The sequence below is a fragment of the Phasianus colchicus genome, chromosome 5 (genome assembly GCF_987193195.1).
Source record: "Phasianus colchicus chromosome 5, bPhaCol1.hap1.1, whole genome shotgun sequence".
In the NCBI taxonomy this organism is placed as follows: Eukaryota; Metazoa; Chordata; class Aves; order Galliformes; family Phasianidae; genus Phasianus; species Phasianus colchicus.
Genome location: NC_143440.1, coordinates 7,255,735 through 7,281,463, shown reverse-complemented (window position 1 = coordinate 7,281,463; position 25,729 = coordinate 7,255,735). Strand labels below are relative to the sequence as shown.

Sequence of the window (25,729 nt, the reverse complement as noted above, 5' to 3'; positions counted from 1 at the left end):
TATCTTGATTTAAGGGATTTTTCAAACCTCACCTTTCCCTCTTCAAACAACTTCGATAACATACTCTGTTCTCAAACTCGGAAACAGGTTATTCTAACACAAGTCCTCCCTGAAGCCCCTTGAGATGGAAGGCTCAAACAAAAGACCAAGTAGCTGCACTCTAACAAAGCTCTCACAAGAGCACACAGCACCTGACTGAGGTTAAATATGCTGTGATGGATGGCAGAGTTCCACTTCTGATTCTCACCTTGGCGTTGTGGAAGTTCAGATAAACACTTGTGTGACTTAAGAGATCATGTTTTGCTTGGTGGTGGGCTTGAGTTTATGTATCTTCATGCACACATTTTATACTTTATTGTAGGATGAGTGTGTAAAATTGGGTGGTCTTGTGTGGAGCCAGGGTGATGGTGATGGGTATTGATGATCCTTACAGGTCCTTTCCAACAATTCTTGTAGTTGCCTCATTTTATGTAAGACACAGAAAGGAACAAGCCTGGAACACACTCAGGACTTTGTTCCCTGAAGCTGCTGGATTTTACTACAATCTCAGCTTTCACTTACAAAGAGACAAGCATTTAGCCCTCATGCCTTTTGATTTGTGTCACAACAGATTGAAACCGCTGTGGGGAGCTGAAACGTTGCATTGCCAGGGATACCCAAAAAGCGAGGTTTTCTGTGACAGCAAGACCGATCTAGTGGCTAGCTGTACATCTCGAGGATGCCATCAGAGAAAACAATATAACTATCTTCAGGTTTTCTGTCAAAACTGAAGAAACGGGCAGCCTTTTAGCAAAGCCTCAGCAGCAGAGCTGAGCAGAGCAGAGAGAGCAGTAAGAACACTGCAGCTCCCGTGGCGCAGCAGAGCGGGCTCAGGGCGTCGACCAATCAGACGGCGCGCGGTGAGCCGGGAGGCCAATGAGAGAGAGGCTGGCGGCCGTTGGAGATTTGAATTTCTCTGGAGCTGCAGCGGCGCTGCCGTTGTGACGCGGGGTTCGCGCTGTCGCCTCAGAGCCGGGACCGCGGCGCTCAGGTGCGGGAATTGGGTAACGAAAGTCGGGTTTGTGCGATTTCAGGTTAGGTGACCTGTCAGATTAACGTTTTGTCGCTTTTTGTAATCACGCAGAGCTTGAAGATGTCACAGGACGGCGATGACGAGTGGGAGCTGAGCAAGGAGAACGTGCAGCCGCTGCGGCAGGGCCGGGTCATGACCACGCTGCAGGAGGCCCTGGCTCAGCAGGACGCCTCCAGACACACTGCTGCTCAGATCAGAAAACAGTGAGCCCTACTTTGGCTTTCCCCCTTATTTCCCTGCGTTCTCAGCAGCGTTTCTGTACCTTGTCTACCTGTGCTAACCTCCCTGGTGCTTGAGAAATGAACTGAATTTATAGCCCTCATTCCACTGAGGGTGTTGCTCTGGGTGCTGCACAGCATAGATAACTGTTTTTAGGTTAGTTTTTAGCAATGGATGGTTTAAGCATCAGACTTTAGAGAGGTTCTGTTGTGCTTTTAAATGTGATCAATAAGAAAAATACTTGATGCTCTTAAGAAGGAGTGTTTCTTTGTTTGTTTCTTCCTTTGTGCAATAATCAATTGAAGCATTGGCCCCCAGCACAAGGAAGGTTTGCACATTACAGAATGAGTCCAGCAGAGGCCACAAAGATGCTCAGAGTGCTGGAACACCTCTCCTATGAATCAGAGAATCAAAGAATGGCCTGGGTTGAAGAGGGCCACAATGATCACGTAGTTCCAACCGCCCTGCTATGTGCAGGGTTGCCAACCAGCAGACCAGGCTGCCCAGAGCCACATCCAGCCTGGCCTTGAATGCCTCCAGGGATGGGGCATCCACAACCTTCTTTGGCAACCTGTTCCAGTGTGTCACCACCCTCTGTGTGAAAAACTTCCCCCTAATATCTAATCTGAACCTTCCCTCTCTCAGTTTAAAACCACAAGCTGAGGGAGTTTGGCTTGTTCAGCCTGGAGAAGGCTGTGAGGAGTCTTTGTTGTGGCCTTCCAGTAGTTGTAGGGAGCTTACAAATGGAAGGGAGGGCAGTTTTTCACATGGGTAGATGACGATAGGACAATGGGGAGTGGTTTAAAACTGAGAGAAAATTTAGGTAAATGTTGGGGAAATTTCACACTGAGAGTGTGGTGAGGTGCTGGCACAGGCTGCCCAGAGAGGCTGTGAATGCCCTGTCCCTGGAGATGTTCAAGGCTAGGTTGGATGGGGCCCTGGGCACCTGATCTGATTTAGTGGTTGGCAAACCTGCTGGCAACAGGGGGGCTAAAACTTCATGATCTTTAAGGTCCCTTCCAACTGAATCCATTCTATGATTTCTCAGGAGATAAATGTTTCCTACTATTGTGACAGCATATAGAGATCTGTGCCCTCCCTAGTTTGCAGAGACTCTTAAGTGGGCAAAGTCACTTTGGATTTGGTTACGGTTCTTATTATGCATTTGGTTTTCTGCAGTTATATATGATTATATAACTTAAAGGGGGTATCTTGTAACCTGAACCTATTCAGTTATATTTCTGTAGTCTCATCTTCTAATACATGTTTCCTGAGGAATCCAAGTTGACTTTGTGAGGAGACTGCACAGATGTGTGTGTACTGTGCTAGAGTTTGACTGCTCTAAACAATCTGGGTGAATTTGTGTGTCTAAATAACAAGTTGAAATGTACACTACTTTAGCTTTTTTTTTTATTATGGACTGATAAAATGATGTGAATGAGAGGAGTGATCTTAGTTTACAGAATAGAAAGCGTTTATAGTTACACACACCTGTTGTATAGTTAATATGTATATTTTTTTTCCTAGAGAATTTGAATCAGAAATCAGGTTTTACTCTGGAGATGATCCACTGGATGTCTGGGACAGGTAAGCTTCCTTCTGTTTTTGAAGAAATAATGGAATGATTAGAGCTATGCCACTGAAATGTTAGACACCCTTGTAAAAGCTTAGAAAAATATTATTGTAATTTAATAATAAACTCACTAAAAGAGAAAATTCTTTTAAAATATGTTATAACCTGCAGTATCTGTTTCAGTACTATTCCTAAGCTTTACTTTAGCTCTCGTTGTGTACTGTAACAGAAGCCATGCATCTTACTCCAAACAGAATTCCTATGAATATATTCCATCCCTAGGTATATCAAGTGGACCGAGCAAACCTTCCCCCAGGGTGGAAAGGAGAGCAATCTCTCTGCAGTATTGGAAAGGGCAGTGAAAGCTCTCAACAAGCAGCAGAGATACTACCAAGATCCCCGCTATCTAAGTCTCTGGCTCAAATTCGTGAGTGTTTTCGAAAATCTCGAGTGTTGATTTTTCTTGGTATTTGTCACTTGCATAACTATGTTATTTTCTTTAACCTACCAGTAAAAGTACAATTAGTGCAGTATTAGAAGTGGTCTCTGCGAACTTAATGCTTATTTTGGAATTCTATTTCAAACTTTCAGTAGTATCTTCAGATGTTTCTCAAGGCCATTCTGTTTGTATAGTGACATACTCTGTAAAATTCTTTGTTTTGTTTTGCAAACAAGCTGGTTTGAATAAGTGAACCTTGATTCTGTATATATTCTGGCATTTAAAGATATCTTTTAGGTGTTGTATCTGTCTTCCCAGTCATTTTAACTTGTAACTGTATTGTATCCACATCTAAGTCTAAAGAAAAACCTGTGTGCTCTGGTATTGCACTCTTTCTTCATTGATATATTTCTTGTTGCTGTTCTTGCCTTCTTAAAGGGACTTGTCTCCCAGCCTAGCTTCTTCAGCTAGTCCCTAGACTGCTAATATATACATGTATTTACTTCTGGTAAAGTAACTATTCTCAGGAATGCCAAGATGACATATTTCTATCACTGACTTTCTATATAGGAAAAATCCACTTAAATTAAATACTTGGAATATGTATGCTAAAATTAAGGGATAAGTAATACTGACATTCACAGGTGTTGTCAAAGTTGTTCCTCATTTGTTTTCTCCCGGTGACTTGCTTTCTTTCTGTGCACTGTGACATGATACAATAGTATGTTTTGACTTATGTTTGACATTTTTGACAATGTTATGTTTTGACTGCTGCTGCAAGTCTTGTATTGAAATAAAAGCAATGTTGCAGAGGTATCAAAAAGCAGATATTGACATACTTTGAAATACTTGGGTTGTTTCAGGGAAATTGCTGTAATGAGCCCTTGGATCTGTACAGTTATCTGCATAGTCAGGAAATTGGTACAACATTGGCACAACTTTATATTACATGGGCAGAAGAACTTGAGGCTAGAGGAAGTTTTAAGAAAGCAGATATAATCTTCCAGGAAGGCCTTAATCGCAGGGCAGAGCCTTTGGATAAACTCCAGTCTCATCACAGGTAAGCTTCCAGCTGAAGAGAAGAGCTTGAAGTAGTTTTGCATGTCTTAGTGGATACTTGGTACAGTGAAATTTTTACTGATTTCTTTGATATTCTCAGGCAGTTTCAGACCCGTGTTTCTCGGCAAACACTACTGGGGCTTGAGGAAGCTGCTGATGAAAAAGATATGGGTCTTCTGGGAACTGAAGAACCTCAGAGGAGCACATTGGCAGATCTAAAAGGCAGGGGGAAGAAAAAAGTGAGAGCTCCGATTAGTCGTGTAGGAGATGCGCTTAAAGGTACATTCAGTTGCTGAAGCAATGTATTATTGGAAAACTTATCTCCTTTTGTTGTAGGTTAAAGGGTAATTTGCATAAATCTTTCCACTTACAGCCACAAACCAAAACAGAAGTTTTCAGACTCCTCAGCAGCTTTCAAATAACCTGGGTTTTGCTGTGTTTGATGAAAATTCTGCTTCGGCTTCTGGACCTGAGATTCCCATACTTACTCCACAGCATTGGACAGAACCTCCAGCTCCAAGGGCCAAGGAGAATGAACTTAGCGCAGGACCTTGGAACTCTGGGAGGGTAAGGAGACTCAAAATAGACTGACAAAAACAGGAAGATGTATGTAAGCCGATGTCTTTATCCAATCCCTGAGACAAAGATTGTTCTTTCACGCTTCACTGGGATTTATTTCCACAGGTAGAAATTAGAAAGTTCTACAGCTTCCTGAAGACCCTCTGGCCCCTGTAGTCAAGCTTAAGAAGCTGATCTTGCTAGAAGAAGTTTTGAAAACTCAAGTTTTCCTAAGTCAAATTATTATACTTGCTTACCAGAAAAATTGGCAGAGTAGGCCTGCCAAATTTTTTGAAGGGCTGGAAAGCACTATAAGAAAAAGGGAAAAGCTGACCATAAGTTCCTTCTGTACAAAAAGGAGCAAGAATTAAATTGACATCGTACAATACAACCCAAATACAAACCAAAGAAAGAACTTATTGCCTAACTTCTGAAAATAATACATGTACAGCACTCTGCAAGTCTGTTTTAGAGTGCAAGTGATGAAAACAGAAGATTGAACATCAAAGGAATTGAATTGTAGCAATTGAATATTTATCCTGACAGTACAGAGATTTGTCAGGAGATGAAAAGAGGGATGACAGAAGGCTTGTTCCAATGGTTTAAACTGATGCATAAAAAGACATAAAAAGGTGCTGTGACAGGTGTTTATTCTTCTTGAGAAGTGGTCCAATGTGCTATCTGAAAGAAATTAATCCTATGAAATCAAATTCTGTTTCATAGGTCCTTAGATAACTTCCAGCGTGCTCCTGCTCTCTGTAGATTAGACAGGAAGAATGGGAAGTTATCAGGTGATAAAAGGTGTGTAAGGCTTATCAGTACTGAAGTGCTTAAGAATGAAGCTTAGGAACAAAAATTAGAGAACGAAGCAAGAGGGATGAAATCCATGGAAACTCCAGGAAGAGTTGCTGTCAGATAAAAAAAGCAATTTTATTAAGTGAATTGAGAAGTTTATAGTAATTCATGGGTTTAATTTAGCTGAGAAGAATGAGGAAGAAGAGTTATTAATGTAAAATTTCTTTTATCATTTGCCTTGTTTCAGGCTGCCTTATGTTTATTCTGATCCCCCAAATGCTTCTAGAGTCTTCAGAGTTTTCTCTGTTCTCACTTGCATAGTTTAACTGGAGTTAAACTATCATAAACTTTCATAGTTTAACTCAGCTGGAACTAGCTGAGTAGACAATGTTGTGCGGACATGCAGGGAGGCAGGAAGGAAGGCTAAGGCTCATCTGAAATTAAATCTGGTGAGGAAGGTCAAGGACAAGAAGAAAGGATTCTTTAAGTATATCAGTAGCAAAAGGAAGACTAGGGGAAATGTGGGTCTGCTGCTGAATGAGGTGGGTGCCCTTGTAATGGAGTACACTGAAAAGGTGGAGTTACTGAACACTTCTGCTGCAGTCCTTACTGCTAATAACTAACCTTGGGAATCCCAGGCCTTTGAGATAAGAATCTAGGGAAAGGAAGGCTTCCCCTTGGTCAAGAAGGTCAGAGATTGTCTTGGCAAACTCAATACACACAAATCCTTGGACCCTGAATACAGAAATGATTGCCAAGCATCTCTCTGTCATCTTTGAAAGGGTCATGGAGAATGGGAGAGGTGCCTGAAGGTTGACTGGGGGGAAGCCAATGTCACTTCATCCTTCAAAAATTGCAAGGAGGAGGATTCTGGCAGCTACTGACCAGTCAGCCTCACCTCTATCCCTGGGAAGGTAATGGAGCAGCTTGTTCTGGTCGTCATCTCCAAGCAATTGGAAGAAAAGAAGGTTATCAGGAACACTTGATGTGGAATCCATCAAGGGGAAATTATGCTTGACCAGTCTGGTAGCCTTCTATGATGTCGCGACCAGCTGGATTGATGAGGGGAGAGCAGCAGATATTAATAAGTACATTGACTTTGGCAAGGCTTTTGACATAATATCCTCATAGGTAAGCTTAAGAAGCATGGGACAGATGAGTGGGTGGAGAGGTAGATTGAGAACTGGCAAACTTGTATAGCTCAGAGGTTGTGATAGACAGTGCAGAATCAAGTTGGAGGCTTGTAACTAGTGGTCAGACTGCTTAGCCTGGAGAAGTCTCAAAGGGATCTAATCAATGGTTATAAACATCTAAAGGACAGGAATCAAGTGGATGAGCCCAAGCTCTTCTCAGCATTGCCCAGTGGCAGATCAAGGGGCAGTGAGCACAAACTGGAACATAGGAAGTTCTATACAAACGTGAGGAAAACCTTACTTTGGGTGTGATAGACCACCTCTGGAGATTCTCAAAACCCACCTGGATGCTTTCCTGTGTGATGTACTGGAGGAAACTTCCTTTAGAAAGGGAGTTGGAATGGAGTATCTACAGGTGTCCCTTCTACCCCTATGATTTAGTGATTGTTTAAATCCTCTTCAGTGAAATGTTGTTCATTTTGTCTTATATTACAATGAAAGAATAATCTTTGGTGACTGCTTTGAGGCATTAAAAGCTGCACAGGGGAAAGAGGTTTCTAGCAGAGTCAGAACGGATAAGTAAACTGCTGTGGGGGAAAGAGAAGCCAATTTGAAATATCCCTACAATATATCACTTTCTGTCTGAAGACCTAGGAATATTTCAGATAGACAGATGTGTGTGAGTAGAATGTTACAGGACTCAATGCCATCTGTATTCTCTTCAAATAACTGGCTCTAAAAGTAGTTAAGGGATTTCTGTGGTGTAGGAATGGCCTCAGAAGAAAACGGAGAAATCTGAAGGTTCTTAGTGGGCAGCAGAACGGAGAGGATGTTATGATTGAGACAATTTTGGTTGAAAAATGAGGTCGATGGCACTTCTGGAAAACAAACAAGGAGCAAATGAATACTTTATTTGACTGGCACTCTCGGAATAACAGAGCCTAGGTCCTTATAAGGATGTGCAGTAGTGGTGCGTCTTTTTTTTTTTTTTTTAATGCTAGTACCCAACTGGCTGATCTGTAACTGTTTATGTATCAGAAGAGTGGTTATGTTGTAAATGTGCATCTTGGGGAAGGTAAAACATCTTGTAACAAAGCTGACAAATGAGTCAAATACTGGGAAAAAGGGGGGGGATTCCGTTATTAAGAGAAAGTAGAGTCTAAAATTGAATCTTTATGTTGCTAACTCCTCCTTTCTCAGCGTCCTCGCAGCAGTGCAAATTCTGGTGTAGAAGTGCCCTGTCCAATGCCCAATTTCACCCCATATGTGGAAGAGTCAGCTCAGCAGCAAGTCATGTGAGTGTTCAGTTTGAAATGAGGAATGTGCTGAAACTATCCAAGCTGCTTTGTGCTATTCTGATTCTTTGCCAAATAATCAAACTTCTAGCTCTAAGGGAATTAAAGTTTCAACGTAGAAGTTCTTAATATTTCAGCTTGACAGCAAAGGCTTCAGTGAAAGGTGCATCTGGTCATGAGAAATACTTGACTGTTCATTATGTAGGAGCTAATATTACATTTATACATGCTAAAGAGTTTGTTAATTTAATTCAGAATACTGACAGAATACTGCAGTTACCTGTCTCAGGATGCTCTTCTCAGTGAAAGCAGCTCCAAATTGACACAGGCTTATTATTGCCATTTTCCTCTGTTTAGGGGACTCTGTGCTCCATCTATCTGGAGTTTTATTCTGAAACTAGCTATCAAAGTTTCCATGACAACACTGTTGCTTAGGTTGTGGAGGAGTATGCTGTTTTGCCTGAAATTACCTTCTTGCTCACACAGTGTTCACTGAAATGCTGGTCAATCTCAGGAGATAGGCTTACTCTGTTTTGTTACAGCAGAGGAAAATGCTTTATTTTGCAAAGCTGCTTACCTTTCTTCTGCTGCCTAATGATGGCCATAAAAGCATAGTTTGTTCTCTAAAGAGAGACGAGTACAAAAGAATGTTTGATGTTATGTACTGCCTCCTTGGTTTTGAAGTACATAAAATCTAAGGATGTCGAAAGGTGTCTAACAGCATAGATCTTTCCTGTGGATTTTGCATGTGGGCTGCAGAGTAGCTCTGACCAAGGGCATACCATAACTTAAGAAAGCTTAAACAGAATATTTTCCAACCAATAAGACTATCTTGGTGGCGTCACTGGCTTCCAGGAGAAAGAATTAGATTTCTTGACATACTGGTCTCTCTTAGATAAATACTTATTTACAGAAGGTAGCATGTGTGTATACATACAAAATATAGATATAAAATACTTTTTTTTTTTTTAAAGGAAGTATTTCCAGACATGTTTTTTAGATCAGTTGCTCTTATCACCATTTACTGAAGAACAGATAATTGCTGGAGACATCTGAATTATTAACTGCAAGTTTGTACAAATTGATTCCTCACCTGAAAATTAGCAAGTAGCACTTCCAGGAAGAACTGGCAGTGTAAGGAAGTGAATGTTGTTGGCCCCTTTCACTGCACAGACTCTCTAATTTTTGTAACAAGGAAATTTTTTTTCTGTCATTTGGTATGCAGAACATTCTCATTGGGAATTTGCTGCTTATTTTTTCTTAATTATGAAATGCTAAGCTCAATCAAACTCAAGACCTTTCAAGTCCTGCTGTTTCTTTGAGCATGTTTTTATATATATTTTCATATATATCTTTTAATATATTTATTTATATATTTAATATATATTTATATATTTAATATATACATATATATTTTTTAATCTGGTAAACTGTTTAGTAAGACGATTAGGGATGTGTTGTATATGTGGTCACATGAATTGATGGAGCTAAAGTAAAATTAGCAATCCAGAATGCACAGTGATTCAGAGTAATATGAGAATTTCATTTGCTCTTGAGTGGACCTTAACAACACTTTTTTTTCCTTGATTACACCATGCTGACTTATATATTCATTTTTGTGCTATCATTTCGCTTTTCTCATTTGTCTCTCAAAAGAATATCTTTAGACGTGTGCAGCTAGATTCTGAAACCAGCTATTTTCTCACCTGTACTTGTCTCTGCTGTGTTTCAGTGAAGCATGTATAAACCAAGCAATAACTTCTCGTTTTGTTTTGTTTCTCTTCAGGACTCCCTGCAAGATTGAACCCAGCATAAACCATGTTTTAAGTGCTCGCAAGCCTGAGAAGGAAGAGGATCCTCTACAACGGGTGCAGAATCACCATCAGGATGCTCAGGAGAAGAAAGAGGTAGTGATGTATTGTAAAGACAAAGTTTATGCTGGAGTGGAAGAATTCTCTTTTGAAGAGATTCGAGCTGAAGTCTACAGAAAGAAAGCAAAACAGAAAGCTGAAGGTATGCTTCAAAGTGGAATGACTTCATCTTTCTGAGATGAAATCATAAAATTGTACTTAGTTCTTGTCACTGTACAACAGTATCTATTATTTGCAGCTGCTTTTTTCTTCTGGAATAATCATTTAGCTAATCTGAAGTATACTGAAGGTAATGTAACTAACGTATAACCCAGGAACTGGGAAAAGCAGACAAGAGATTTAGCTTCTTTTTAAAGAATTCAGGCTTTAGCCTGAATGTGAAACATATGTTGTGCCTTACAAGCTTTTCTTCCTTAGAGGAGATACAGACCATAGCACAGAAAAAGGAAGAAATACAAAAGAAAATTGAGGAACTGGAGAGGAAATTAAAGGAGAAAGAAAACCACAAACAGCAACAATTACATGAGCAGGTATTGTCCTTCTCATTTAGCTGCATTTCTACAGATAGCAACTATTTCAAAATACCAGAGGAGCAATATTTTTTTTCTTGGTTGATATGTTTTCCTGTTTGTGAAAGGATATTTCAATCTGTTGTATGCATACACTCAGCGTCACCCAGCAAATGTACATTCAGATAAATGTTTAAATGCCCTTTCAGAATAAGGCTGTAAATTAAAGACTTCAGGTCTTTGTAGTCTACCTAGACAGTGCTTTTTAAGCAGAGTGGGTTGAGATGAGGACAACTAGATAAATAAAGCAAAATAAGGAATGCAGTCACTGCTTCCCTTTGACAGGAAGATGTCTAGCTGTTTCCAGGAAAGCAAAGTTTCCTCATGTCTAACAGTTACTTGGGAAGTCAGATGCTGCAATTCTAACCATCTCTCCCTCCCCCATTCACGCTTTATACTTTTTCCCAGCTTTTCTTGCTGAGTACAACATCAAATAGAAAAGAATGTTGCTTTAAGTTTGGATCAGCTGTTCCAGCTGTGTCCTTTCCTAGCTTGCTTTGCCCCTGGCAGGGCAGCATGAGAAACAGACCTTGATGCTGTGTAAGCATTGTTTAGCAAGAGCTAAAACTAGTATGTTATCAACTCAGTGAAATCAAACAAAAAAATCCACTACCCACACCAAGCTGTTACTTTGTTGGCAGCAGTTCTTAAATACCATTTTTTTTCTAGTTGCAAATAGCAAGTAAAAGTTTATTACTTTAAAAGTTTTCTTTTACTTACTTATGTCCATTGGGCTAATAAAATATCTCCTCACAGTCTCCCTCTCTCTCCCCACCACAGTTCTCACTTCTAATACTTTTGGAATAAATGTTTTTAAATGATGAAATGCAGAATATTCTGTATTTGATGTAAGCTGTGTAAGTGCTTGTTAACAGTTGCAGTGTAACTAAAATCTCCTATTTAAAAAAAATCATGGGGTTGCAAGGAGTAAAATATTCATTTTTACTGCACTAAGCAGTGGATGCTTTTTTATGCCAGCAAATTAAGTACAAATAAAAGCATCCAAAAATAATTATTAATCTGTCAGAGCTCTAATAACCCATCTGGGATTATTATAGCATTCTTGGAATATTGTTGCGTGGTTTATCATTACATCATTGTAGAATCAAAAATATAGTTTTCTACAGCCAACAGAGATAACAAAGCCTTCACCACCTTTGGGACTACGAGAACGTACTTTATCCAGTGTGACAGAACTTGGGATGAAACAGCCTCACTTGCAAAGGTAATGTAGAGGGTTTTCTTTGCCAGCAATGAGAATTTGTGAGTACAACTCATTGTAAGTAATGTAGAACACCGTTTCCCCAGAAAGAATGGAGGTATCCTTAGGCATCTGCCTGTAACCAGAATTTGAACTGAAGTTATGTGAAGATACATTTGTTTGTCTGAGAATAAACTTCATTTTTTACAAGTAGCATAGGTCATCTTTGATTTCTTTCTGTGAACTTTCCTTGTGTTTTGTGAGTGTGTAAAACACAAAAATAAATTTGTATCTTGTTCACAGTGAATGCTGCCTCTCAGAAGATATTCAGCTGCGTAAATCGTCTTGTTCTGAGGGTAAGGATTTAAATGTCTAATAAGAATGAGAAGGCTGTGTTGAAGAGAAAGGGTTCTTTGATGTGAATAGCAAAACTGTAGCAAGCAAAAAGCAATAGCCTATGTGAGTTAGAATGAAAATAAGAATGTGCTAGAGGCTAGTGCCTTTAAGCATATCTAAATGATAAGACCCAGCACATAAGATCTTGAGAACTTTCATTATTTCAGAGTTCTTTAAAGCATGAGAGCATTTTTCTCTTTTAATAGCTGAAGAATTTTCTTCTTACTTATGTGTGCGTCTGCAGGAGTTTAAAACTCATGTTAAGATTGATACCATCCTTAGTTATTTCCTCTGCGGATTTCATAGAGGGAAACAATTAGAAATTGCGTTTGATTTTGTTGGGAAGGATGAGTGCTGAAAAATTTATTTTTGACTGGAATTGACTTCTGTTGCTGTTGACAGAAGTTATCAAGTCTTGTGATTCATGCCCAGATATGGAAGGAGGAAGTGTATTTGCTGACTCTGAGGATGAACAGGAAGATCAAAGACATAAAGCCATCCTTGGGGAAAAAGGTAAAAATTCTAAGGTATAATTTAGGGAAAAAAAAACAAACTGGCTTGAACAGTGGTAAAAGGGGAGTTCTTTAACATGACAAAACCAAACCTTTTATTAAAAAGTTTCTTTAAATATCAGCTTTGTAAACTCTTGCTGGGACCAGTATTTTTAAGATTGTCTTAAACCTTTTAAGTTGCATTTCATAGAATTATAAAATGGCTTGGGTTGAAAGGGACCTCAGGGATCATGAAGCTCCAACCCCCTGCCACAGGCAGGGCCACCAACCTCCCCATTTAATGAGACCAGGCTGCCCAGGGCCCCATCCAATCTGGCCTTGAACACCTCCAGGGATGGGGCATCCGCAACCTCTCTGGGCAGCTGTTCCAGCACCTCACCACTCTCTCTGTAAAGAACTTCCCCCTGACATCCAACCTCAATCTTCCTCTTTCAGCTTAAAACCATTTCCCCTTGTCCTGCTATTATCTACCCTTAAAAAAATTGGCGCCCCTCCTGTTAATATTGTTAGTTCTGTTAGTACTGGTTACTGGGCATTTGATACACAGTTGTGGAAAAAGGTGTTGATATAATAAAAGCTCTTGTTTTTTTTCCTTATAGATGCAGTGTTCCTTCCCCCACCAGATCCTGCTACATTTTTCTCCATATTTGATGAATCATCTACTTCAGTGAACCAAAATATAAGGTAGAATTATTCATGACTTAGATTTTAGAGGGAAGGAGGGAGGAAAAACAGAAGTATCAAACTACTTTCTCTAACACCTGACTTACAGGCTCTTACTTATATGGTTGAGAGCTTTTTTATTTGTATTTTCTTTCTCTTTGTGCTACTTGTGACGCCTGTAGTGAAAGGATATTGTCCTGCTGTTCCTCTTAGGTTTGGAACTAATCAGAATGTTTTGTAAGCTTTCTTTATTCTGGAGAGCATATATCATGATTTATTGGTAGTTATGGAGTAGAAAGTTGTAGGTTGAAATATTCAATAGATAAAACTCTTGAGAAGAGTCTGTAGTAGTAGCTTCCAAGCTTGAACAAATATTTAATGCTGTATAACTCTTAGTTGTTCTACAGATCGTGTCCAGAAAACTGCTCGGCGCCCTCTTGCTGTTCGCAAACCTTCGGATTCTATCACTGCGAAAGAAAACATACCACCAGAAGCCTGTGTAAGGAAACAGCTTACACTGTGGTAGATCTCCTGTCAAGGGGAAATGGGAATAGGACATTCTACTGCTGAACTGAGTGAAACTGGCTGAACTAACATGAGATAAGCAAGGATCCTAAATCGCTGTCTAGCATGGTGATACGTGAATAGGGTGATGGTCATAGAAGTGTAGAATCATTTTAAAATTACACTGGAAAATTCAGTTTATATTAGGCCTTAAGGTGACTGTTATGAAGATAATGGTAAGGAATATTCCTAAATTTTAAGCAACAGATTAATGGCCAGGACTCTTCACTCCAAAATTTTAAGAAACTTGTATATTTGAGTACAACTTCTAGACACTGTCTCAGACTAATCCATTTTCTTGCTGCTCATCCACACAAACATCTCAGATTCTGTCACTTGGAGAGCTGCATATTTGACTCTCCTAAATCTCTGTACTTGTTTCTTAAGCTGTTGTGATTCTCCTTCTTTATATGTGAGTTTTGCAGATTTGTAAAGCTTTCAGAGGCAGAAGTTGCTGTCTTGCTAAGGATTTAACTACTGTGTGCTGCAATAGATCTTTGGACTGGTTCTGGAAATCTCACTTTAAAGAGTGAGAGGATTTTATTTTGAACTGAGAAGGATTTTACAGACAGTTACAATATGAAATACGAAGCAGAGTTAAGTAATTCATGATAAGCTTCATGTTAAATTTGGTTCTAGAGTCAGTCTGGATGTCTGCTGAGTTTAGTTTTACATGTGCCTTTCCATGCCCAGCATTTTAGTCAGCACTTAAATAATATGCTTGTAATTGAACTGAGAGGCACTTCTGGGGTGTTAGAAAGCAAGTAGTCTTTAAAAAGTATGTGGCATCTCTGCAACACTTTAGAATGTAATACTGCTGGGCTTTCTAGTTGGGGGAAAAACACATGCAAGTAGATTACAGTTAAGTTTCAATAACTCAGTTGGAATAAATGATGTAAATGGAGTATGCAAAGACTGAGTGTCAGAGTCAAGTTGGAAGGTGATGGGGTGGAAGACAGGGAAGAAAAATGCTTTTCATATTGATGAGGTAAGGGATAACTGTGGGACTGGAATGACTAGAAGAGTCAGCAGGAGGGGGTTGAGCACAGTAAAGAAATAATGCGGTATATGGGAGGTACTTACACTAGTTTAAAACCTCAGTGAATAAATTCTATTCTTATACTTGTAAATAAGCTTAAAAAAGAATAGATGTGACTTAATATGACATATTTAGTATTTGCTTGTATGACATACGTCATGGGTTCCTTTTTTCCTGGAAGGAAGTTACGTTTGAAGCACATCTTGGCAGAACTTCTGAATTTCCCAATGGAAAGAGAGGAGGAGTGGAAGACAGCTTTTCAGTTTTAAATTAGAAATGTATGTATAATTTGACATAAAACCTACAGGCTTTCAATCTTTTTCTACCTGTTTCAGGATGAGCTGCATGGAATTGAACCTTTGACTGAAGATGCAATTGTGACAGGCTCCTACAAGCACAAAAGCCTTTGTGCCAACCCAGAAGACACGTGTGACTTTGTTAGGGCAGCCCATCTGGCCTCAACTCCCTTTCATGGAGTGGTAGCTCAGAGAGTCCCAGCTCCTGCTTATTCACAGAATGTTCTAAAGGAAGACTGTGTAGAACCCAAGAGTGCACCCCTGGATGAGAAAACACCAGTTTGTGAGGGAACATACAGTGAAGCTCTCTGTGTAAATAAATTGAGGTAATTAATAGCACTGCATTGTAAGCTGTTTTTCCTGTGTCTTGTTGGTTGTGGTTTTACTACTGTTTTTGAAGAAATTATTTTCTTTTACAGTGAACACTATTTCTCTAGATCATGGTTCATTTTGCATTGAACAATTTTAAGAGGTAACAGCAAACTTGTTTAGCTTTCCAGCATTGCTGTTGAAGGACTTAACTCTATGCTTTTTCTACCAATTAATTTGTGAAGAATTTCTTAAATATATTCTGTCTTTGTAACCAGAGATTAAAAGATGACTAATCAGTTCCTTTTGTACTTGTTAGTTTCATTAGTCATTTTGGTATATAGAGATGGATCGGGTGAGTAGATCTGAGATTTCCTCTACAGAGAAAGAAAGATGGGAAGAAAAAATTGCTAGAACTCCTGTAAAGAAGAGAGCACCTGTTGTATGGTATCTTCTTAGTTCACAACTGAATTTGGTGTGCTAGTTGTTAGTATGTAAACATGTATACCAAGCTGAAGGTGTTTGTTTACTTGGCAAGTTTCCTGGAAGCCATGCTGATTATAATTAAGAGGGAAGAGCAAGAATGATTCTTCGTTAGCTAAGGGAGGAATAAAGATTTAGTGCATCTTCTATTGTAGTAGTCATATTTAATGGAAGATTCATTTGTAGACAGAGATTCTGAATTTAAGCTGATGGAAGCAGACATGAAGTTCCAACATAGCTGTCCATTTTCCAGTAAGGCTGGAAAGGATTTTTTTCTACAAGAAATCTGGGAATGCACAGCATAGTTTCGGTAGGCTACAGTGATATAGACCCTGCATTTTTTGAATGTCTGAATAGTTGATGTCTTTGTTTACAGCCCAATCATGGAAGCAAGTCTGGAGGATACTCGTTTGTCAGGTTCTTCTGTCTCTTCAGGATCTTCTCTTTCCTCTGTTACACAAATATCCACAATTAAATACTTGCACATCCCTGAGAAACTGGAACTTGCTCAGAGCTTGCCTGCTGAACTAATTGCTGATTCTGAAGGTACCAGTGAAATCATTACTGGTTAGTACTAAACTATGTTATCTGTTGTGATTGAAATTCAGTTAACTTGCCACTGATACTGAACTGTAATGGTTTTGTACATCCCATATTCTACTCTACTTTTCTAAATTTTCCATTATGTTGTCTTGTGACAAGATAAGTCTATTATCACTTCCTGTACTATGTCTCAATACTATTTGAGTTATTTAGAGTGCCTGTGTGTATCCAGGAGATGTAAATATGAAGGTAACAGGACAGTTAAAGTATTACTTCAAGAAGTGTGGAGGAGTAATGAGGGGAAATTCCGAAATGAAAAATTTAGACTGGAGGGCAGGGAGAACTGCTAAGATGGTTTTGTTTTCTTTTGTCCTTTTTTTTCTGTCATCACACTGTTCTCTTGACATGTCAGTAATTGCCACGTTTAAAAAATAGCTGAAATCTAGTGACAATTGCATGCTTCTAGTTTGCGCTCTAAATTTCTCATTAACTTTAAATGATTCTTTGCAGTATTTTTTCTCATTTTCCTATTGAAGAAAAACAATGCTAATAATAATATAATTTGGCTGCAAGAAAACGTGAAACTAGGACCTTTGTTTCTTGTTACAGATCTTTGTTAAAGCTTAGAATAGGAATGGTCAGAGCCTTCAAAACCTAGCCAGTATAATTAAGCTTGTATTGTTTTCAGAGTGTTTTAATCTGCTTTGTCTTTTGATTTCAATTTATGAGATTTTAATTAAAACTATGTATTTGAAAGTTCAGTGTATCTACTTTTGGGAACGCTGTTACTGTGTGGCTATAGACCAGGTGATCCAAGAAGTCTGTTGTACTGTTCATATTTCCCGATGAATTATGCTCAGAACCTGGAATCAGAGTAAAAAATAAGAATGCTTAACATAGGATCATGGTTGAAATCTGTTAACTGCACTTTGACTATTACTAGTTTATAGTGTTTGAGAAAGGAAGTTGGCAGAAGCCTTTAGTAGTCTTGTTTTGCTCTGCCTGATGTTGAAGGCCAACGCTTCTCAGGCTGCCTTGGTGTTGTATAGATGAACTCATCTATTGAATGACATCTTCTATTTTGTCATGCAGGAAAAACAAACTCAGAACTGCATGTAGTTTTCTTGAAGGTTTTCTGGGAAGTGTAAACCATTAAATTCTTATTGCAGAGAGCACTAGATTTGGAGTCCAACTTTTTCCTAAATAAAAACCCTGCTGTATTCAAAGAAGTTAATGACAATCAAACCCTTCATTTAAAAATCATGAACTGATTGTCTGCTCCAGATACGGATTTTAGAAAAGGACTGTTAATTCAGCAAATAATGGATTTGGATTGTACCATGGCTGCACAGATGAACCTCACCTAATTCATAGCTTTGTTTCTCACAAAAGGAAAGTTTTACAATGGTAGTGTTGCTGAAACCTCATAATGAGGTATTGTGTAATGTAGTTTCAAAGATAAGTGTTACATTTCATTTTGTAGAATAAGAAACTGTTGGGAACAGATTACTAGACTTGCAAATGGAAAGCCAATATCCAGGTAGATTTTTTTCCTTAACAAATACAAGCTTTTCAGAGTCTCAGTACTCCTATTGAGCTGATCTGTTTTTATTGTCTTTCTAGGTGATGGTACAACTCAGTTCTTGTGGAATGCTGAACAGCGTAAAAAGCTTCTAGATCCCATGCCAGAGTCATTGACTGCTTCTCCACGTTTTCATTTGGAGACTGGTTCTCTGCCTGTCATTGAGTTTGAGAAAGACATTGAGCTAGGTAGGTGTTCCAGACACTGGCGAGTGCGAGGGACCTCATTTATCTTGTAATTGGTTTGAAATGCACTTTTCATTCAACCACAGTTTTATGTGGTGAAGATGGGAAACGGTGTGAACACTTTGGACGTACACTTGCTGTGACAGCTCACAAATGTATAATTTCATAACAGGAAGTGAGACTTATTGTATCAAACGGGAATATTGGACCAATGAAGAATACAAAATGCTTTTTGCCATTCCAGTTAACTTTCTTCAGTTGGATGCAAAGGGATTTGCAATAAAGGTAAGACAGATAACAGTTTTGTGCATGAAGTGTAAAATATTAAATTCATATAATGAGATACACGATATACATAAACTTCACCATGATTTCAGAAATACCACACGTAAGATTTGCCATACGTTGTGTCCTCTTTCTAATTACTGATACAGATTAAAGGTTTCTGACTGTGGAAAACATGTTCCTTGATAAAGCAGTGTTTAAAAAAGGAAAAGAAGAATGTGAACAACTTTTGCTTTAATCCTAAAATAAATGTTCTTATGTATCCTCTTGTAGGTGTATTCTCAGCCTGTTCCTTGGGATTTTTATATCATGCTTCAACTACAGGAGCGTTTGAATGCTGACTTTGACCAAAGCTTCAGTGAAAACTGTAGCTGTTTCTTGTACCAAGACGGCTGTGCTATTCTGCACGGGAATATAAATCGCTTCACGCTTGGGGTCAGTACAGATAAACAAAGTACAGCTGTAGAAGGCCATGAACACTTCCATAGGTACCATTAGTGAGTTTCAGGCACTGCTGACCAAACAAACACATTTCTGCAATCTAATCTTCTATTTTGTTTTACCTACATACAAATAAAGACTGTCTATTCTAGTTTTAGTTAGAGCTGTTTTCTCATTTGTAGATCATGTGCTGCTTTGGAAAAAAGCAGTTCTTCACTTTTTCTTTATATGTAAGTGATAAACAATCTGAACCAAGAACTGCATAACTTTTGCATTTAACACTATTTATTGTTAACTTGGCATCTTTTAATGAATTCCAGTCTTCCAGTCTGCTATTGAAAGGTCATAGCACTTTAGTGCCTTGTTCAAGGATTTACATTTTAAATAAAGTCTAGAAAGTTCACTTTGGATTGTTGCATATAAATTAAATAGGTTATAAATAAAATAGTAATTTCAGCCTTCAGTTCAATTTCCTCCTCCTGAGCTTCTGTCCTCTTCTGAGTAATAGAGTCTTCTAAGAGCTCATGATTACTTTAATTCTGTCTATACTGTTCACGGGCAAAATCTGGTTTTACTGAATTTAGGGTAGGACCATTATCTCTGTACAGATGAGTGGGGTGGGTGGGGGGGTGGAAAGATGAGCTATAAATATTTGACTTAATCTGAGGTAGAATGGCATATAAATTCATGTTTATTCCCTGTTTTCAGGATGTTATTTTTGGCTGCAAGTCCATTAAAGAGGAAGTTATTCTACTAGTTGTTTATAATCTTCTGGGTGTGGTAGAGAAGCTCCACAAAGCAGAGATTGTCCATGGAGATCTGAGGCCAGAAATATTCTTTCTGGGAGACAGGTTAGGTTATGTGTATGAATCAACCTTTCTTTCACTGTCTGCCTCTTTCCAAGAAATGGTGTAGAATGTATATGAATGTTTTTGCCAGTGTTCCCAAATTTCTACTTTACCAACATACCAGATAGCTAACTGAATGTGGTAAATAACTTGATCCTGCATATCAGTAAAACTAGAAAGATAGAGAACAGGTGATCTGTTTATATTAGTGGCTTGGCAGTACACTGCCATCTATACAAGTACTTCCCCTCCCACCCTTTCAGTTTGTGCTCACTGGTATGTAGACTAGGAGATGTTTAATGAAGTATTATAATTACTTAAGTCTTTCTCATGTAAAAGTATTTTGAATTCCTGAACGAGAAGGAAAACTGTTAGAAACAAGATTATTTTCTTGTTCCACTAACTGTGTTTCAGATAACTGTGGTGAATATAAAAGCTGCAACATCTGTAACCCATTAGTATTTCTTATTGCGTACTGCTGGTATCAGCTTCAGGCTGCCAGCTGCTTTCCCTTTCACATTAAGTTTGTTCAGAAGTAGTTCTTAAGCTAACCATGAGAGGGGAGCATTGACATAGCTAAGACTCACGTTTACTACACTTGGTTTTTTTTTTTTTAAAGTTGGATTTCTTCATGCTTGATTTGCTTTCTTTCTCAGGATCTGTGATCCATTTGCTAATAATGAGGTGACAAGAGCTCTGAAGATAGTGGATTTCTCTCACAGTCTGGATTTAAGATTGCAGTCTCAAGTAAACTTACTCAACAGCTTTCCAATATCTCAGACCCCTCATGGACAGCAGCTTCTGGCAAAAAATTCCCTTCCTTATCAGGTAAATAAATCTAGCAGGGTATCTTAGTGTCTGTGTTTCCTTTTCAAATTCTTTGCTTAAGTTGTATTTAAAGAAAACTTATGGGAAACTCAAATAAATACTGAATAAAGAGAATTTATCGTCTGATTTGTTTTTGGCATTAACTGAAGGGACTTAGCAGCAATGTTCTGGAGTTGCTGAGTGTCTGTGACTGCTCTATCTATTTAAGAGTGTAGAGTTAGACCAGAATTCTACTTTTGAAGTTGCACTGCTTAACCCCTGGAGATTCTGATGCAAAGACCAATTCATAATTAAATGTGTAAAAGCACAACATCAGAAATATGTAGTGGATTGCAGAAATCAAATGAAATTGAACTTTGTTGTTATTGCAGGCAGACTTGGTTGGCGTTGCAGATATAGCGCATTTGATGCTGTTTGGTGAGCATGTCCAGGTCTATCAGGAGAACTCCATTTGGAAAATCAGCCAAAATGTATCCAAGTAAGTCTGTTTTCAGAGGAGGCTGCTGTGAAGGAATGCACTTCTTTCAATTTTCTTCATTTTCTCTACAGTTGTAAAAAGCTTAGAACACAGATTTTTTAGTGCCGTTGCTAAAAACATAAGTTCTGAGAGGGCTTAATTTTTGAAACTCACACACTGCATGAGTCTGGAGTAGCCTTAGTGCTATGCAGGTGACAGTTTTAAGTTGAATAAGGGCTGTACAGGCCAGTTACAATGCTGATTGTTTGTTTTGCTTGCCTTTCAGACCTGACTGTCTTAGTCTCTCTTCTGACTTGACAGACCAAGCTTTGGAAGCGTGTGGGTAGTGAGGAAAAAAAAAATTACATGAGCATTTTGCTTTAGAAATGATGATTTGGATTTTCTGCATTCTTGATTCTAGGTTCTATTAAAGGGCTAAAACACTAAGACACTGCTTTTCTTTCTATAACAGTTGCAGAAGCAGTGTTAATCTTATACATGTACTGGAAGGAAAACCAATTAAGGGAACTACTCTTTTGGAAGTGATGGTTTTTGTCCTCAGTTATTAATTAATACTGCTCCCTTTTAGATGCATGTTATGGCTACAAAACTGTCTTCACACACCCTTTATTTATTCTTACACAAAATATGTATTTCACTAGTCATATCATATAGAATTTTTCAGTCTTAGCATTTCCTTAGGATTTTCCAGAGCTCTGCTCATAACAGAAATTTCCTGAGAACGGTCTGCATTCAGGATCGTGGTATGTTAGCTACAGTCAGTTGAAATGTCCTTCTGTAACCATTTCTTCGAGAAAACCTACTACAGGTTTGGGATTTGTCCAGTTCCCTAGCAACCTGCATTACTTACGCTTCTTAGTTTGTTGTAGTCAACCATTAGGGGAAAAAAATCTAATCTTAAGCTTTGTGCAGGGGTATAAAAGCTCTCCCCTCTTTATTCTGTGTATCTGTTTTTTTTTTTTTAACAGACAGTGATACCAGTAGTTATAAAGCTATAGCAAGCTTCTGCTGAATATTGGCTATACATTCTGTGCTATATCCTGTAGCTAGAGATATTGTATGCACTAGGCACAAAATCACCAAGAGTAATTCATCTCTGTGGTTATGAATATCAATGATTTATAGGTTGGCAGTAAACCTGCATTTTATAATGCTTTAGTTTCAGAAATACTGAGGGGAAAAACACAGCAGCTGAACTATTGATGGAAACTGGCTTTTGTTCTCTACTATCTTTGAGTAAATCTGACGTGTCCTGAGAAATAGGAAATACATTCATTTCTCTCAGGGCACGATCCTTATTTTTCTTTTTTTCTTTTTATGTGATGTTTTTTTGGGATGGTAGGATACAATTCTGGTGTTTTTTATATCTTATATTCTTTCTTGGATTTTTTTCATTCTACAAGAGATGAAATTGAGCTAGAGCAGGTGAAGCCAAAGAAGGCCTGAGCTAAGAAGGGGTGTTAGGGACCTCATCTGGGTGTGGATATTAAGGAAAAATAGCAATAACTCCAGCAACTGGACTGGGATGATGTGAGTAGCGAGTGTAGAAATAGTGTGGAAGGGTTGGCCTGACCATTATGGGGAGTTCAGAAAGGAGGGGTCAGCTGTAAAGGAATTTGGGTCAAAGCTGTAGACATTGGAATGAAAGAAAAGAGATTTTGGATAGAGGTGGGGTATGGAGATGCTTGAGTAGAAAGGGCACTGAGAGCTGTGAGGGGTTAGAGAAATTTTAAGGAAGGAGAAGGCAAAGCTTGGGCATGTTTTTAATGCTGAACCCAGCTTGTCATGGTTCATCTTTTACTTAGATAAATTAGTTTATGAATTCTTTTTTTGAAGTTGTGAATAGAAAAAATGAATTTAACTTTTCCATTCTGGTGGTGGTGGTTGTTTTTGTTTTGTTTTGTTTTTACTTTGCTGCTAAAATCATTCATCCTTTCTTCCATTTCCTGCAATTCTTGATATTGAAAAACTTAAGCACTTACACAAACCTTGTATGTGTTGGACTGAACTGATGTATCAACAGCATAAATGGGGCAGTTCATTATGTAGGAATAAGTAATATGCACAGAATCTTTTTTGTTTGGCAGACTCTGCATTCATGCTTAGATCTTTCGGTGTGTCTGGTTCTTATTAACAGCTGATGACTTTTCCTCCGCTCAATGTAAAGCTTTCAGTAAGTTCTCAAGTAATCTTTGGCAAGTTAGTTTACTGCTGCAGGGTGTCTTCATCAACCAGAACTGCCTGTGCAGTGAAAGTGCTTCACTCTGAGAGGAGTTAGTTGGTGGATATTCATTAATGCTGTGTTTTATCCTTTCAAGTCAAGAATTGTAAAACAGGGTGCAAAAATGGCCTTGGGGGGCTAATGGCACTCAAAGCAGGACTTGTTCCCCTTCAGAAGCTGACAGAATGAATACAAATTGCTTAATTTGAGGTATTAAACATTTCAGGGAAGGTAGAATGTAAATTCTGATCAAGTGCTTTTTGTTCTTGAGTATTAATATAAGGTTGACTTAATCTCTCTTTTATGGGAGTGGAGTTTTAACCTGTTACTGTTATTAGAGGTTGAGTATGAGACATTTTGGTTCCAACAGTGTTTTTTCTTGTTTTTGTGGTTTTTTTTTTTTTTTTTTTTTTTTTTAGTTTTTCTATTTTCACCACGTTATTTTAGGGAACTTCATCTGCGCAGGCTGATAACAGTTATCATAAAGAAGCTGTGTTTGAAGTTCTAGACTATTTTTATCACTCAGCTCCTTAGACATCCCTACCAACACGTAACATCCTCTGCTATGTGTCTTACTTGCTGTGAAGGAAATGGCCTCGTGTCTTTTGGGTTCTGCATGACTGCATTATCTTAAAAAAAAAAAAAAAAAAATGTAAGAGTTATCAGTGTAATAGTTCAAGCCAGATTCTCTCTGAGTCTATGGCTGCTGTTCTGTGAGTCATTTGCACAAAGCAGAGGCTGATAATTTCTTCAGAAGCCAGTGTAACTCCTGGCTTAAAGTCACAAGCTGCACAGTCTGTGGTCTTCAGTACAAAACTGAAAGACAAAACAGTAGCTCTCATACCAGTTCTCTTAGCATTTTATGAGTCACTTTATCTTTTTATTCCAGCTGTAACTCTATATCTGTGAAACAGAGGGTTTATTAATTGTCTTTGAAATGCCATCAGTATGAGAACTCTGGAAGAGAGAGGGGTGAAATAAGGGAGTTAAATCTGACTCTAAGCCACACATCAGGTACTCTAGGAGAATTAACTGTAAAAAAGTTTTTGATAGAGCTGTGAAACTGTCTGTCTGGTTACTCTGCAGAAGCCTACTGGGGAAAGAGAAAGGAACCCAAACAAATTTAACTATATTGTTAGTTTTTATATTATTTTAGTGTGAGTGAAAATATTGTTTTAGACTTTGTCTTCCCAGGGTGTTTAATGCTAAATTTAAATGGAAGTATTGACTAACGTGTCATGTGTGTGTACTTGTTTCACTGAGAGTTGCTTGGTTTATTTTAGGACCGTTGGCTGTGATTTCTGGGGTAAATTTTTCCAGCAAATTCTGAATGCAGATGGTAAGTCCACAGTGCTTCTGCTGAGAGAATTGAGAGAGGAAATAAGTGACATGTTTGACAGCTGTTTCCAAGAACATCTTTGTGAATCCTTAGCAGCGCTGGGAGATGATTTGTGCCTGGAGAAGTTCTGATTTCACAGAGGACTAATCTTTTTGTATTATACAGGGGAATTTGTTGTTAACATCTTACTTTTTTCAAATGTAAACACGAGCAGTCATTGTAGCCATTGCTGCAGTACTTCACACAGGACTCACCTAAGTTATCACATCAGTGCCTACATATCCTAAAACTGTTATGCGAACTAGTCTGTGTCCAAGCAGTTTGCCAGGGAAAATAAATTGTCCTAACTGTCCCCCTACCCTTTTTGTATAGCTCCTTAAAAATGTTTTAGTGCCTTGTTCATGCTGCATTCCCAAAAGTTTTTGGTCCTACATTTAGATTGTCTATAGTACTGTTTTTAATCGTTGTTTCCTTAATAAAGTTGTATCTTGATAGCAACTCTGTCTCTTTAGCATTCCTGTCAGATATGCTCAAAAGGTTTGATTTACTATCCACTTCTGCCTCGCTGGGAATTGTCTTTAACTACTAGGTTGAAGCACAGCTTCACCAGAGGAAGGTCATGCTTGACCAATCTGGTGGCCTTTTATGATGGAGTGACGGCATCAGGACAAGGGAAAGGCGACCGATGTCATTTACCTGGACTTGAACAAGGCCTCTGACGTGGTCCCCCACCACATCCTTATCTCCAAACTGGAGGGATGTGGATTTGATGGGTGGACCACTCGATGGATAAGAAACTGGTTGAAAGGCCGCAGACAGAGGGTGGTCATCAATGGCTCCATGTCCAGGTGGAGGCTGGTAACGAGCGGGGTCTGTCTTGGGACTGGTGCTCTTTAACATCTTTATCAATGACATCGATGACGGAATCGAGTG

The 25,729-nt window shown here is 38.7% G+C and overlaps 1 protein-coding gene across 4 annotated transcripts; it reads left to right on the top strand.

Annotated features, from left to right (window-relative positions):
- Positions 1–919: 919 nt before the first annotated feature.
- On the top strand, positions 920–25,294 carry BUB1B (BUB1 mitotic checkpoint serine/threonine kinase B). Of its 4 annotated transcripts, none has more exons than XM_031607235.2 (24): positions 920–1,030; positions 1,124–1,275; positions 2,819–2,878; positions 3,147–3,291; positions 4,167–4,363; positions 4,463–4,641; positions 4,736–4,929; positions 8,049–8,143; positions 9,930–10,156; positions 10,432–10,544; positions 11,711–11,808; positions 12,088–12,140; positions 12,583–12,693; positions 13,292–13,376; positions 13,752–13,854; positions 15,294–15,580; positions 16,423–16,592; positions 18,213–18,359; positions 18,529–18,641; positions 18,915–19,076; positions 19,791–19,933; positions 20,587–20,758; positions 21,130–21,236; positions 24,741–25,294. In XM_031607235.2, exons 2-24 carry the CDS (start codon positions 1,133–1,135, stop codon positions 24,925–24,927), a joined length of 3,291 nt encoding a protein of 1,096 aa, XP_031463095.2. In that variant the 5' UTR covers positions 920–1,030; positions 1,124–1,132; the 3' UTR covers positions 24,928–25,294. The 4 variants fall into 4 exon arrangements, with proteins under 4 accessions (XP_031463095.2, XP_031463094.2, XP_089996401.1 ...); XM_031607234.2 differs by having other exon boundaries at positions 16,423–16,613; XM_090140275.1 differs by having other exon boundaries at positions 11,687–11,808.
- The last annotated feature ends 435 nt before the right edge of the window (positions 25,295–25,729 follow it).

What these genes read in the sequence shown, in the direction of transcription:
- BUB1B (XM_090140274.1), top strand. Translation starts at nt 1,133, where the DNA reads ATGTCACAGGACGGCGATGACGAGTGGGAGCTGAGCAAGGAGAACGTG. An exon ending in AAACTCCAGTCTCATCACAG is followed by an intron (nt 4,364 to 4,462) that starts GTAAGCTTCCAG and finishes TGATATTCTCAG; the next exon opens with GCAGTTTCAGACCCGTGTTT. An exon ending in TCAGCTCAGCAGCAAGTCAT is followed by an intron (nt 8,144 to 9,929) that starts GTGAGTGTTCAG and finishes GTTTCTCTTCAG; the next exon opens with GACTCCCTGCAAGATTGAAC.